General features: G+C 43.6%; 1 protein-coding gene across 1 annotated transcript in view; it reads left to right on the forward strand.

Moving 5' to 3' along the window:
* The window catches only part of LOC139566934 (PDZ and LIM domain protein 3-like), a 30138-nt gene that overhangs the window by 14813 nt on the left and 1662 nt on the right, over nt 1–13663 (forward strand). Inside the window, exons 5-6 of the mRNA XM_071388312.1 lie at nt 3228–3355; nt 13531–13642. Coding sequence (XP_071244413.1) covers nt 3228–3355; nt 13531–13642 — 240 coding nt within the window. The remainder of the gene's footprint in view (nt 1–3227; nt 3356–13530; nt 13643–13663) is intronic.

The following is a 13663-nucleotide window of genomic DNA, read 5'->3' on the forward strand; positions in this document are numbered from 1 at the left end:
TTGAAGTGTACCTATGATAAAAATTACAGACCTCTACATGCTTTGTAAGTAGGAAAACCTGCAAAATCATCAGTGTATCAAATACTTGTTCTCCCCACTGTATATATATATATATATATATATATATATATATATATATATATACCTTCATCGCAAAACAGTATATATATACTACCCACTCCTCTTTCTTTTCTGGTTAGAGCCAGATTGCGCTGTTCTGTGAAAGGAGTAATACACAGCGTTGTACGAGATCTTCAGTTTCTTGGCAATTTCTCACATGGAATAGCCTGCATTTCTCAGAACAAGAAAAGACTGACGAGTTTCAGAAGAAAGGTCTTAGGTTCTGGCCATTTTGAACTTGTAATCGAACCCACAACTGCTGAAGCTCCAGATACTCAACTAGTCTAAAGAAGGCCAGTTTTATTGCTTCTTTAATCAGTACAACAGTTTTCAGAGGTGCTAACAAAATTGCAAAAGGGTTTTCTAATGATCAATTAGCCTTTTTATGCTAAATGCTAAAATGCTAAAATTTTGGCCCATTCCTCCTGACAGAGCTGGTGTAACTGAGTCAGGTTTGTAGGCCTCCTTGCACGCACATGCTTTTTCAGTTCTGCCCAAAAATATTCTATGGGATTGAGGTCAGGGCTTTGTGATGGCCACTCCAATACCTTGACTTTGTTGTCCTTAAGCAAATTTTTCCACAACTTTCTAAGTATGCTTCGGGTCATTGTCCATTTGGGAGACCCATTTGCGACCAAGCCTTAACTTCCTGACTGATGTCTTGAGATGTTTCTTCAATATATCCACATAAGACAATTATGTGGATATATTGAAGCAACATCTCAAGACATCCTCATGATGCCATCTATTTTGTGAAGTGCACCAGTCCCCCCTGCAGTAAAGCACCCCCACAACATGATGCTGCCACCCCGTGCTTCGCAGTTGTGATGGTGTTCTTCAGCTTGCAAGCGTCCCCCATGGCCAAACAGTTCTATTTTTGTTTCATCAGACCAGCGGATAATTCTCCAAAATGTACGATCTTTGTCCCCATGTGCAGTTGCAAACCGTAGTCTAGCTTTTTTATGGCGGTTTTGGAGTATTGGCTTCTTCCTTGCTGTGCAGCCTTTCAGGTTATGTCGATATAGGACTCGTTTTACTGTGGATACAGATACTTTTGTATCTATTTCCTCCAGCATCTTCACAAGGTCCTTTGCTGTTGTTCTGGGATTGATTTGCACTTTTCGCACCAAAGTACGTTCATATCTAGGAGACAGAGAACGTGTCTCCTTCCTGAGCTGTATGACAGCTGTGTGGTTCTATGGTGTTTATACTTGCGTACTATTGCTTGTACATATGAACGTGGTACCTTCAGGCATTTGGAAATTGCTCCCAAGGATGAACCAGACTTGTGGAGGCCCACAATTTTTTTCTGAGGTCTTGGCTGATTTCTTTTGATTTTCCCATGATGTCAAGCAAAGAGGCACTGAGTTTGAAGGTGGGCCTTGAAATACATTCACAGGTACACCTCCAATTTACTCAAATGAGGTCAATTAGCCTATCAGAAGCTTCTAAAGCCAAGACATAATTTTCTGGAATTTTCTAAGCTGTTTAAAGGCACAGTCAACTTAGTGTATGTAAACTTCTGACCCACTGGAATTGCGATACAGTGAATTATACGTGAAAAAATCTGTAAACAATTGTTGGAAAAATTACTTGTCATGCACAAAGCAGATGTCCTAACCGACTTGCCAAAACTATAGTTTGCTAACAGGAAATTTGTGGAGTGGTTGAAAAACAAGTTTTAATGACTCCAACCTAAGTGTATGTAAACTTCCGACTTCAACTGTATGTAGATGTTCCATTAAAAATCAGCCATTTCCAGCTACAATAGTCATTTGCAACATTAACAATGTCTCCACTGTATTTCTGATCAATTTGATGTTATTTTAATGGACAAAATATGTGCTTTTCTTTCCAAACTTTTGAATGGTAGTGTATAAAAAAAAAGAATGGTCCACCACCCAAAGGACATCCAGCCAACTTGACACAACTGTGAGAAGCATTGGAGTCAACATGGGCCAGCATCCCTGTGGAACGCTTTCGACACCTTGTAGAGTCCACGCCCGATGAATTGAGGCTGTTCTGAGGGCAAAAAGGGGTGCAACTCAATATTAGGAAGGTGTTCCTAATGTCTTGTACACTCAGTGTATATATACATATGTAGCATATTCAATCCATGTGTAGTATTATTGGCCTGTAGATCTCTTTCAGCAAATTCTGGTTAGATGACTTGGTGTTCTGGCTATGGGTGGTGGCTATAAAAAGAGCTGTGTATCCAAAAGGCGTCTTCACACTCATGCTTCTTCACCCCATGTCATCTCTAACCTCCTCTCTCCATTCTCTCCATTCTCCTCCCATCCATTCTTCCTCTCTGTTTTTCCCCTCTCTTCATTTCCTTTTATGGACGTCTGCTGATGCCTGTGTTATGTGTGTCTCTGTCAGACCTGAGTTCAAATACTATTTGAAAGCTTTCAAATACTTTGAGCGCTTGCTCTAGCCTGCCTGGAGTACCACATGGGTGGGGTTTGCCATTGTGGGACTATTTTATTGGTCCATTAAGCCAGGAAAGCTCAATAAAGCACTGAAAAAGTATTTGGAAATTATTTCAAATAGTATTTGACCCCAGGTCTGGTCTCTGTAATGTCTGGCGGGCCTCCTTTGACCTGATGCAGCCTATGATAACCAAAAGCCTCAGGGCCCTGTAGTGAGAGTGCCCCAGCTGGCAGGAATCATTTCTCCCCATGACTTACAGCCCGTCCCTAAACCTGGAGCTGGGGAGTTCTGGACCCCCAGGGCTCAATACGACTCTGATGTTAAATCTGATATGGAGGATAGTGTTGTTATGACTACACTGGTGTCTGCTGGGGTAGATGAACAGTGCTTTCAATGGTAGCCGCCGATCTCGGATGGAACAGGTGCAGCCGATGTCGATTAAAGCAGCCCCTGGCACATCTCTGATTCAGAGGGGAAGACACATTTCAGTTGAATGCATCCAGTTGTACAACTGACCCTTTCCCTTTTTTAATTCATCTCCACAAAATGTGAGATATTTTTCTGTGTTTGTGTGTGCTCCATCTGTTAATGCTCACCTCTGTGTGTCTGTATATTTTTGCTCATCTCTATGTGTGTGTGTGTGTGTGTGTGTGTGTGTGTCTCCTTCTCTGCAGTAGCAAGACGCTGACCTCCATCGAGGAGTCTGATGTGTACCGCATGCTCCTGAAAGACCAGGAGGAGCCCCAGGAGCCCCGGCAATCAGGTTCCTTCAAGGCCCTGCAGGACTTTGTCGACAGTGACGGTCAGTTCTCCACTAAGTAACTTCCCTTTCATTATGATATGGGTGGGTAATGATATCATCATTCAGTGTGGATTCCAGGCTATAATGCTGCAGTCCCGCTCTCAAGAAGAGCTTCACGATTGCATATAATAATGTATTCTTTCTCAATGAGACATATCAAGGACAAGCCTGTTGGTGTTCAAGTCGTCATCAGTGTGGGTTAGCTCTCTACCACTCACTCACTTCAATACCTATAGTTTAATAAAAACCTCTAGCTATCAATATCGCATACATTTTGATCCCAAGAAAAAACTATTGGAAAGAGCCACAATCAAAATGAAGATATCACTTGAAATTAGTATTTTGTTGGCCATTCATTTTATAAGACAAAGTAGAGGGAGATAATTCAGAATTCACATTGTTCTGATCTTGAAAAGTGGGTACACAAGGAGTAAACTCTATATACAAATGAATTAGTAGTGAACAGATTACATGTCTAGGCTTTGTTTCAGCAGGCTAACACGGTCACTTTGGGTGGTACTGATGTGCTAGATAAGGCCTATGAACAAAAATGTGGCATATCAAGAAGCTGATTAAATAGCATGATCATTACACAGATGCACCTTGTGCTGGGGACAATAAAAGGCCACTCTAAAATGTGCAGTTTTGTCATACAACACAATGCCACAGATGTCTCAAGTTTTGAGGTAGAGTCAATTGGCATGCCGACTGTCCACCAGAGCTGTTGCCAGAGAATTTAATGTTAAATTCTCTACCATAAGCCGCCTCAAGTCGTTTTAGAGAATTTGGCAGTACGTCCAATCGGCCTCACAACCGCAGACCACATGTATGGCGTCATGTGGGCGAGCGGTTTGCTGATGGTGATGGTGGGGTTATGGAATGGGCAGGCATAAACTACGGACAATGAACACATTTGCATTTTATTGATGGCAATTTGAATGCACAAATACTGTGACAAGATTCTGAGGCCCATTGCGAGGCTCATTTTTTTTAAGGAGTCTGACCAACAGATGCAAATCTGTATTCCCAGTCATGTGAAATCCATAGATTAGGTCGTAATTAATTCCTTTCAATTGACTGATTTCCTCATATGAACTGTAACTCAATAAAATCAATGAAATTGTTGTATGTTGCGTTTATATTTTTGTTCGGTATATATTATATACCCAGTCTGTTGCCTTGTCACAAAAAATCTAACTTTAGGCAAGAATTCTCAGTCCTCAGATTTGCTTACGCAAAACGTATTTGTCCAGTCAGACCTGTGACCGACTAGTGCTGTCTATTTTTACTTCCTCCCAGGTGCAAGGGGGTTTATTTGCTCGTTAGTGTCTAATTTTGTCAACTATGCATGTGGATTTCCAACTCTAAACCAATCTTCAGTGGTAAGCAATGTATTATTTTCTCTCTCAAACTTCATTTAACCACACAAACTCATATTGTGACTCTACATAATAGAGACTGACTGCGAACAAAACATGATCCGTTCTAAAGTCCACCATTGTAAAAGACCAATGTAAACATAAACCTGAATGTTGAACTGAGTTGCTTGAGGCAACCTGCTCTGAACAACCTATAGTGTTTAAGATAAGATACGATAAGACAATGACTTACATCAATGATACCGATTTACATGGCACTGACTGACAGCTTCTTATTACTGACTGTCATTGTGTGTGCTTGAACTGTAACAACTAAAACAACTCGCATGGACAGCTGCAAGGCTATCCCTGAACGTATCTGTGAATTAAATGTGATGTGTACCTATGGTATGAAATAAAGATTTAACATTTAGGTTATCAATTATAATTAAAAACAATTCTTCCTTTTTACAGAGCAAAAAATGTCATCAGAATCGAGAACAGCAGCTTCCAACAAAACTTTGATCGCTGCTCTAGGGCTTGTGGGCTCAGTGATATTATGTGTCATTTACTTGGAACCTCCATCTATTGTCTGTCCATCCAGATTAGGAGAATCGCCATCCTTGGAACTGAAAATAGTTTCTCTATTTAAAAAAAAAAATCAACAACTGAAAAGCCCATTGTCTTGGTGTGGCTCTGGCCAATTGGTGTGTACCCTGTTCAACATCAATAGCTGCGTCCTGACAGACGACAGATCCCTTTACGACGAAGTGGACGCTGTCATTTTCTTTCACAAACACACCAGACCGACTTGCCCTGGTCTACTCGTCCAGGTTTTCAGAAAATGATCTGGTATCACATGAAATTACCAACAAATAACAAAAAAATACCAGGTCTGGAAAACCTCTTCAACCTAACAGGCTGACTACACCGCTCGCGTCGCGTGCACAAGCGTTGCAAAATAAATGTAGAAGTCAATATTATTCAATTATTGCACCCACACTGCTCGCGCACGCCAACGAGCGTCTGCGTTGCCAAGGGCTAACATAGAAGTCAGTTCTATTTCTGATGCAGATCGCGCTGCAATTCCTGCCTCTCCCATCTCCTCATTGGTTATACCCACGTGGGTGACTGAAGGACGAAATAGGTCGGTGGCGGTAATGCACGTAATTATGAAAGTTGCCAATTGCAATATAAAGTCAAGAGAAGAAAAAGCCTGAAAGGAGGAGAGATGACTAGAAACGATTCGGTTGACCGTTTTATGTGTGGATTAATTGGTGGAGTAGAGGACCTTGTGTATTTCAGGTAAAATAACAACTCAATGTTTATATCCCAGGACAAATTAGCTAGCAACAGCAAGCTAGCTAATAGGACAAATTAGCTAGCAAGTGCAAGCTAGCTAGCTAGCTAAATTGCCATAAATGTTTAATGCTTTTCGACCTGTCCTCAAATTAATGTCATTGGTTCAGAGTTTGTTTTGATATTTTAACCTGCGTGTCGTGATCGCATTTGGTGTGGGGGGACAAAATACATTTATGCACGATGGCGCACGCGCGCAGCCGGTTTGGGTTCCGTGTAGTGCGAAAAAAGAATTAACAACCATGAAGACTGAGACAGATTTTGTGCTGCCCAAGAAAGATAAATTAGTCTGCTGGATTGTGAGCAATAATAGCACTTACACAGGGATGTCAGTCCGAGAAAAATATTATCAGGAGCAGTAAACCATTTCGGCACTGCTTTTACAGGCCGTCGTTTGAAAAGCACAGAGTATTACTCGACCATCGCCAGCTGCAAGTTCTACCTCTCGTCCGAGAATTCAATCTACAGAGACTACATCACGGAAAAGGTGAATGGACCACTAGTGGCAGGAACTGTACCAATAGTATTGGGCCCGTCTAGACAGAACCACGAAGACTTTCTTCCTGTGGATTCCTTTATTCATATCAATGACATTTTCCATTAGCTCTTGATTTGAACACATCAGAGGAGGATGGTGAGCTGAGATATAGGAGGTCGGGCTCATCGTAATTTCCAGAATGGAATGAGCCCGTTTTATCCACCCACCAGCCACCACTGGAATATATGTATAGTTTAATCCGGTTTTAATCTAGTTTTATATAATGCACATTTGGAGACTGACTTTTTTTAACTGGCTCAGGCGTTCCACTAGCAACCCACCTCGACAACATCCGGTGAAATTGCAGAGCGCCAAATTCAAAATACAGAAATAGTCATAATAAACATTCATAAAAAATACAAGTGTTATAGTACATCGGCTTAAAGATTAACTTCATGTTAATCCAGCCGCTTTGTCAGATTTCAAAAGGGCTTTACGGCGAAAGCATACCATGCGATTATCTGAGGACAGCGCCCCGCACACAAAAGCATACAAACATTTTACAACCAAGTAAAGGAATTACAAAAGTCAGAAATAGCGATATAATTAATCACCTTTGAAGATCTTCATATGGTTGCAGTCACAAGAGTCCCAGCTACACAATTAATGTTTGTTTTGTTCGATAAAGTCCCTCTTTATATCCCAAAAACTATTTTTTTTGTTGGCGCGCAAACCAGCACTGCATGATTCTACAGTCCACTGACAGAAAGGTCTCATTCTTCTTAGTTTTTCCGAAAACAAGCCTGAAACAATGTCTAAAGACTGTTGACATCTAATGGAAGCCATGGGAACTGCAATCTGGGTCCTAACCCATTTGATTCTCTATAGGCATTCAATTGAAAACTACCCACATCAAAAAAATCCCACTTCCTGGATAGATTTTCCTCAGGTTTTTGCCTGCCATATCAGTTCTGTTATACTCACAGACATTATTTTAGTGTTTTCTATCCAAATCTACCAATTATATTTATATCCTAGCTTCTGGGCCTGAGTAACAGGCAGTTTCCTTTGGGCACGCTTCTCATCCAGACGTTGAAATACTGCCCCCAAGCCATAAGAAGTTGATAGGTTATAGAATTTTAAAGTGGAAACAATAACAAAGCGTCCTCCCTGCCCCTGTTTCAGTAAAAAAGCTGAGGGATATCGGGCTGGAGAATTTGGAGCCGTGCTACAGATGGGGCTGTGCTGGGAAAAAAATTACATCTACAAAGATTTTGAATTCAGATTTTTCAGGGGGTGCTGCAGAACCCTCAGCACCTCTACCTTCCGCGGCTATGGATGTAGCATCTGCAGATTGCCCCTTTTAAGAAGTCACTCATGTGAATCTGTACTGAATAAAACTGGACTTTTCTCTATCTGCATCTAATGTCTTACTTGTCACTCATATGACTGTAGAGCAGAATATCTCAATATGTCAGAACAGCCATGTAAGTATAGTCCATAAATGGTTTCATCTTTTTCACTTTTTAGGCACATCTTTTTTCCCTATAGTCCAAAATAGTAGCATGTATTAGTTACACATTAGTCAAACATAAAAAGGAACATGGTCAAAAAAGTGTGTTTCTGAAAAGAGATTCTGCAAAAGACATTACACAATAACTGAATCTGTTGTATTGCCAGTGGTGATTTTAGCATGTGAATCTTGGTGGGGCAAACAAAATAAAATGTGGGATGCATGCCAGCAAAGCCACTACACAACACAACACTAAACAATACATTAATTGCACAATAACGGTGACAAATGTTGCCCACAAACTGTTAGGGCCTACATACAGTACAGCAGTCCCAACACCTTACCACTGCTACACCTGGCTATCAGCGGAGCCTTGTCTGGCAGCGAAACAGTTTATTCAGCCTCATTTACCGCCTTTAAATTTAAAAAAAAACAGCTGATATGGCTGACTTGCTTAAACAAATGTGGTTTCTACTGACAATTGGGATGTCCAAACTATGCCATAAGGGGACGACAAGCGGATAAGAGGCCCTTCGTAATTTCGATTAAGACATTAATGAGCGAACGACGACGGACGTAGTCAATATAACTATTTGTTCAGCACTTTTGAAATGTACAGCGACAGAATTCAGAACATGGGCTGTTCTTACAGTGTACTCCCTGTACAAGTCATAAAAAATAAAAGGGGCATATAAACAGACAATGAAAGCTCTTACAATATTCGATGATTACAATTCTCTAAAACAGGTTATAGGCTACAGGTTATGTGCACCACCAAGTTAGAACAGTAGGTGAAATTAAGAGGTGAAAATAGACCAAATTATTAGGGTGAGGCACATTGAACGCCGTTTGGGTCTTTGCGTGTCAAAAAAGATACACGTCATAACACATTTGACGTGTTAAATAAGCTTTTAATTTGACACATCAAATAACACAATTCTAGGGGCGGCAGGTAGCCTAGTGGTCAGAGCGTTGGCCAGTAACCTTTCGGTTACTGGATTGAATCCCAGCGCTGACAAGGTAAAAATCTGTTCTACCCCCTGAGCAAGGCAGTTACCCTACTGTTCCTTGGGCGCCAAAGACGTGGATGTCGATTATGGCAGCCCCCCTGCACCTCTCTGATTCAGAGGGGTTGGGTTAAATGCAGAAGACACATTTCAGTTGAAGGCATTCAGTTGTACAACTGACTAGGTATCCCCTTTTCCCTATTATAGAATGTTGTGTGTGCTGTACAAAAAAAGTTTGAAAAACACATCGGCCACGAACGATGTGTTTACAATACCATGTTTGTGAAAATAGACCAAATTATTAGGGTGAGGCACATGGGCTGCTAATAGCTTACTTTCTTAGCTACAGTAGACATATCTCCCTTGCATATTACATCATTTATGCAGCAGCATACAATACATTTTTGGACTCAGCTTCTGAAGGTGGCGCGGTGGTCTTGTGAGGGCAAATTTTGTTATCAAACTTTGTCATCAAAGTCTGGCATTCTCTGGATTTATGGTGGGAACTCTGAGGGGGTAAAAAAAACACACAGACACTCCATTGAATAGCAGGCTAGTGGTTGCTTTGCAATGCTCGCAGTTAGCCACTGAATCCTTACAAACCACTCATTGTTGAATTTGCGATTTCCAACTTGTTGTGTAATCTTTATGTCCAATGGCCGATGAGCACCGATAGGTTTTATTTAATTTCTCTTCATATTTTCTCTTCATATGACAAGGATTAAAAAGGATTTGTCAGCAGATTGTCGACTTGATTCATGATGATGACTGATAGCTAAGACTTTGAAACTAAAATGGTGACATGATCAGTCCAATCAAAGCTACTGTACATATAACGTGATTTTACGTAATTTATCTGTGGCCAATGACATTGAGCCTTCTTGGAAGGGTACTTGTAATAGAACTCTATGGCAGGACCCAAAAGGGTTGAAATTCATTTAGCAGACGCTCTTATCCAGAGCGACTTACAAATTGGTGCATTCACCTTATGATATCCAGTGGAACAACCACTTTACAATAGTGCATCTAACTCTTTTAAGGGGAGGGGGGGGTGGTTAGAAGGATTACTTATCCTATCCTAGGTATTCCTGAAAGAGGTGGGGTTTCAGGTGTCTCCGGAAGGTGGTGATTGACTCCGCTGTCCTGGCGTCGTGAGGGAGTTTGTTCCACCATTGGGGTGCCAGAGCAGCGAACAGTTTTGACTGGGCTGAGCGGGAACTGTACTTCCTCAGAGGTAGGGAGGCGAGCAGGCCAGAGGTGGATGAACGCAGTGCCCTTGTTTGGGTGTAGGGCCTGATCAGAGCCTGAAGGTACGGAGGTGCCGTTCCCCTCACAGCTCCGTAGGCAAGCACCATGGTCTTGTAGCGGATGCGAGCTTCAACTGGAAGCCAGTGGAGAGAGCGGAGGAGCGGGGTGACGTGAGAGAACTTGGGAAGGTTGAACACCAGACGGGCTGCGGCGTTCTGGATGAGTTGTAGGGGTTTAATGGCACAGGCAGGGAGCCCAGCCAACAGCGAGTTGCAGTAATCCAGACGGGAGATGACAAGTGCCTGGATTAGGACCTGCGCCGCTTCCTGTGTGAGGCAGGGTCGTACTCTGCGAATGTTGTAGAGCATGAACCTACAGGAACGGGTCACCGCCTTGATGTTAGTTGAGAACGACAGGGTGTTGTCCAGGATCACGCCAAGGTTCTTAGCACTCTGGGAGGAGGACACAATGGAGTTGTCAACCGTGATGGCGAGATCATGGAACGGGCAGTCCTTCCCCGGGAGGAAGAGCAGCTCCGTCTTGCCGAGGTTCAGCTTGAGGTGGTGATCCGTCATCCACACTGATATGTCTGCCAGACATGCAGAGATGCGATTCGCCACCTGGTTATCAGAAGGGGGAAAGGAGAAGATTAATTGTGTGTCGTCTGCATAGCAATGATAGGAGAGACCATGTGAGGATATGACAGAGCCAAGTGACTTGGTGTATAGCGAGAATAGGAGAGGGCCTAGAACAGAGCCCTGGGGGACACCAGTGGTGAGAGCACGTGGTGCGGAGACAGATTCTCGCCACGCCACCTGGTAGGAGCGACCTGTCAGGTAGGACGCAATCCAAGCGTGGGCCGCGCCGGAGATGCCCAACTCGGAGAGGGTGGAGAGGAGGATCTGATGGTTCACAGTATCAAAGGCAGCCGATAGGTCTAGAAGGATGAGCGCAGAGGAGAGAGAGTTAGCTTTAGCAGTGCGGAGCGCCTCCGTGACACAGAGAAGAGCAGTCTCAGTTGAATGACTAGTCTTGAAACCTGACTGATTTGGATCAAGAAGGTCATTCTGAGAGAGATAGCAGGAGAGCTAGCCAAGGACGGCACGTTCAAGAGTTTTGGAGAGAAAAGAAAGAAGGGATACTGGTCTGTAGTTGTTGACATCGGAGGGATCGAGTGTAGGTTTTTTCAGAAGGGGTGCAACTCTCGCTCTCTTGAAGGCGGAAGGGACGTAGCCAGCGGTCAAGGATGAGTTGATGAGCGAGGTGAGGTAAGGGAGAAGGTCTCCGGAAATGGTCTGGAGAACAGAGGAGGGGATAGGGTCAAGCGGGCAGGTTGTTGGGCGGCCGGCCGTCACAAGACGCGAGATTTCATCTGGAGAGAGAGGGGAGAAAGAGGTCAAAGCACAGGGTAGGGCAGTGTGAGCAGAACCAGCGGTGTCGTTTGACTTAGCAAACGAGGATCGGATGTCGTCGACCTTCTTTTCAAAATGGTTGACGAAGTCATCCGCAGAGAGGGAGGAGGGGGGGGGAAGGGGAGGAGGATTCAGGAGGGAGGAGAAGGTGGCAAAGAGCTTCCTAGGGTTAGAGGCAGATGCTTGGAATTTAGAGTGGTAGAAAGTGGCTTTAGCAGCAGAGACAGAAGAGGAGAATGTAGAGAGGAGGGAGTGAAAGGATGCCAGGTCCGCAGGGAGGCGAGTTTTCCTCCATTTCCGCTCGGCTGCCCGGAGCCCGGTTCTGTGAGCTCGCAATGAGTCGTCGAGCCACGGAGCAGGAGGGGAGGACCGAGCCGGCCTGGAGGATAGGGGACATAGAGAGTCAAAGGATGCAGAAAGGGAGGAGAGGAGGGTTGAGGAGGCAGAATCAGGAGATAGGTTGGAGAAGGTTTGAGCAGAGGGAAGAGATGATAGGATGGAAGAGGAGAGAGTAGCGGGGGAGAGAGAGCGAAGGTTGGGACGGCGCGATACCATCCGAGTGGGGGCAGTGTGGGAAGTATTGGATGAGAGCGAGAGGGAGAAGGATACAAGCTAGTGGTCGGAGACTTGGAGGGGAGTTGCAATGAGATTAGTGGAAGAACAGCATCTAGTAAAGATGAGGTCAAGCGTATTGCCTGCCTTGTGAGTAGGGGGGGAAGGTGAGAGGGTGAGGTCAAAAGAGGAGAGGAGTGGAAAGAAGGAGGCAGAGAGGAATGAGTCAAAGGTAGACGTGGGGAGGTTAAAGTCACCCAGAACTGTGAGAGGTGAGCCATCCTCAGGAAAGGAACTTATCAAGGCGTCAAGCTCATTGATGAACTCTCCAAGGGAACCTGGAGGGCGATAAATGATAAGGATGTTAAGCTTGAAAGGGCTGGTAACTGTGACAGCATGGAATTCAAAGGAGGCGATAGACAGATGGGTCAGGGACTTAAACTTGGTGATGACGTAGTGTCCCCATGAGTGACAGAACACTGAGCCAATCACGGCGCAATGCTCCTATTTTCTGCTGGCTTGCACTACCACCGCAGAAAGCACTGAGCTAGGCTGAAACATCTGCATTTTGGAGCTGCCTCACTCAAGAAAACAAAAAAGAGACCATGTTTGTATGCGGATTTATTAACTCAATGATATATCTTTTTTTTTTCTTTTTTTTTTTCATTGTTTACAAATGGATATGTGACACGTATTAATGCCAAAATGACATGCAAAACAGGCAAGCCCAAAACATTGTATTTCTTTATGTGTATGTATATATATATTTTTATTTCTTTATTTCTTTATTTTGCTAAAAATGTGGGGCTCAAAACAGGTGGTGGTACTCTCTCCCACCTACCCTGAACGACAGGTCGCCACTGTCTATTGCACTGCATTGTTTGAGGGGGTGGGGGGGTTCAATGCTGGTGAACATACAGGAAGCGTGCAATAGATTGAGATGATGTATCCGTGCATGCAATATACTGTGCTAAGGTGTCATCATCAATATACTGTGCTATGGTGACATCATATCTGTGACATCATACAGTATATGTCTCTAACGCTCTGCTCCCTTTTGTATTTCAATATAAAAATGATTTAATATCCTTCAATTACGGTATGCTCCTAATTTTAATAATTTGCTTGTGACTTGTGTTCTGTGTCACAAATGGTAACCTATTCTCTATGTACTGTATTGACCAGCTCGAAGTAGAGCACTATATAGGGATTAGGGTACCAATAGTGCGTGTCCCATGTGTTGTCCAGGCACTCGCCCCATGGTGACGAGGACAGTGCGAGCGCCAATGACTAAGCCACCACCGCCCACAGGAAACCTGCAGAAACTGCCCCTGTGTGACAAGTGTGGAAACGGCATTGTGTGAGTACTTCGAAGACAAAG

The sequence above is a fragment of the Salvelinus alpinus genome, chromosome 39 (genome assembly GCF_045679555.1).
Source record: "Salvelinus alpinus chromosome 39, SLU_Salpinus.1, whole genome shotgun sequence".
Taxonomy (NCBI): domain Eukaryota; kingdom Metazoa; phylum Chordata; class Actinopteri; order Salmoniformes; family Salmonidae; genus Salvelinus; species Salvelinus alpinus.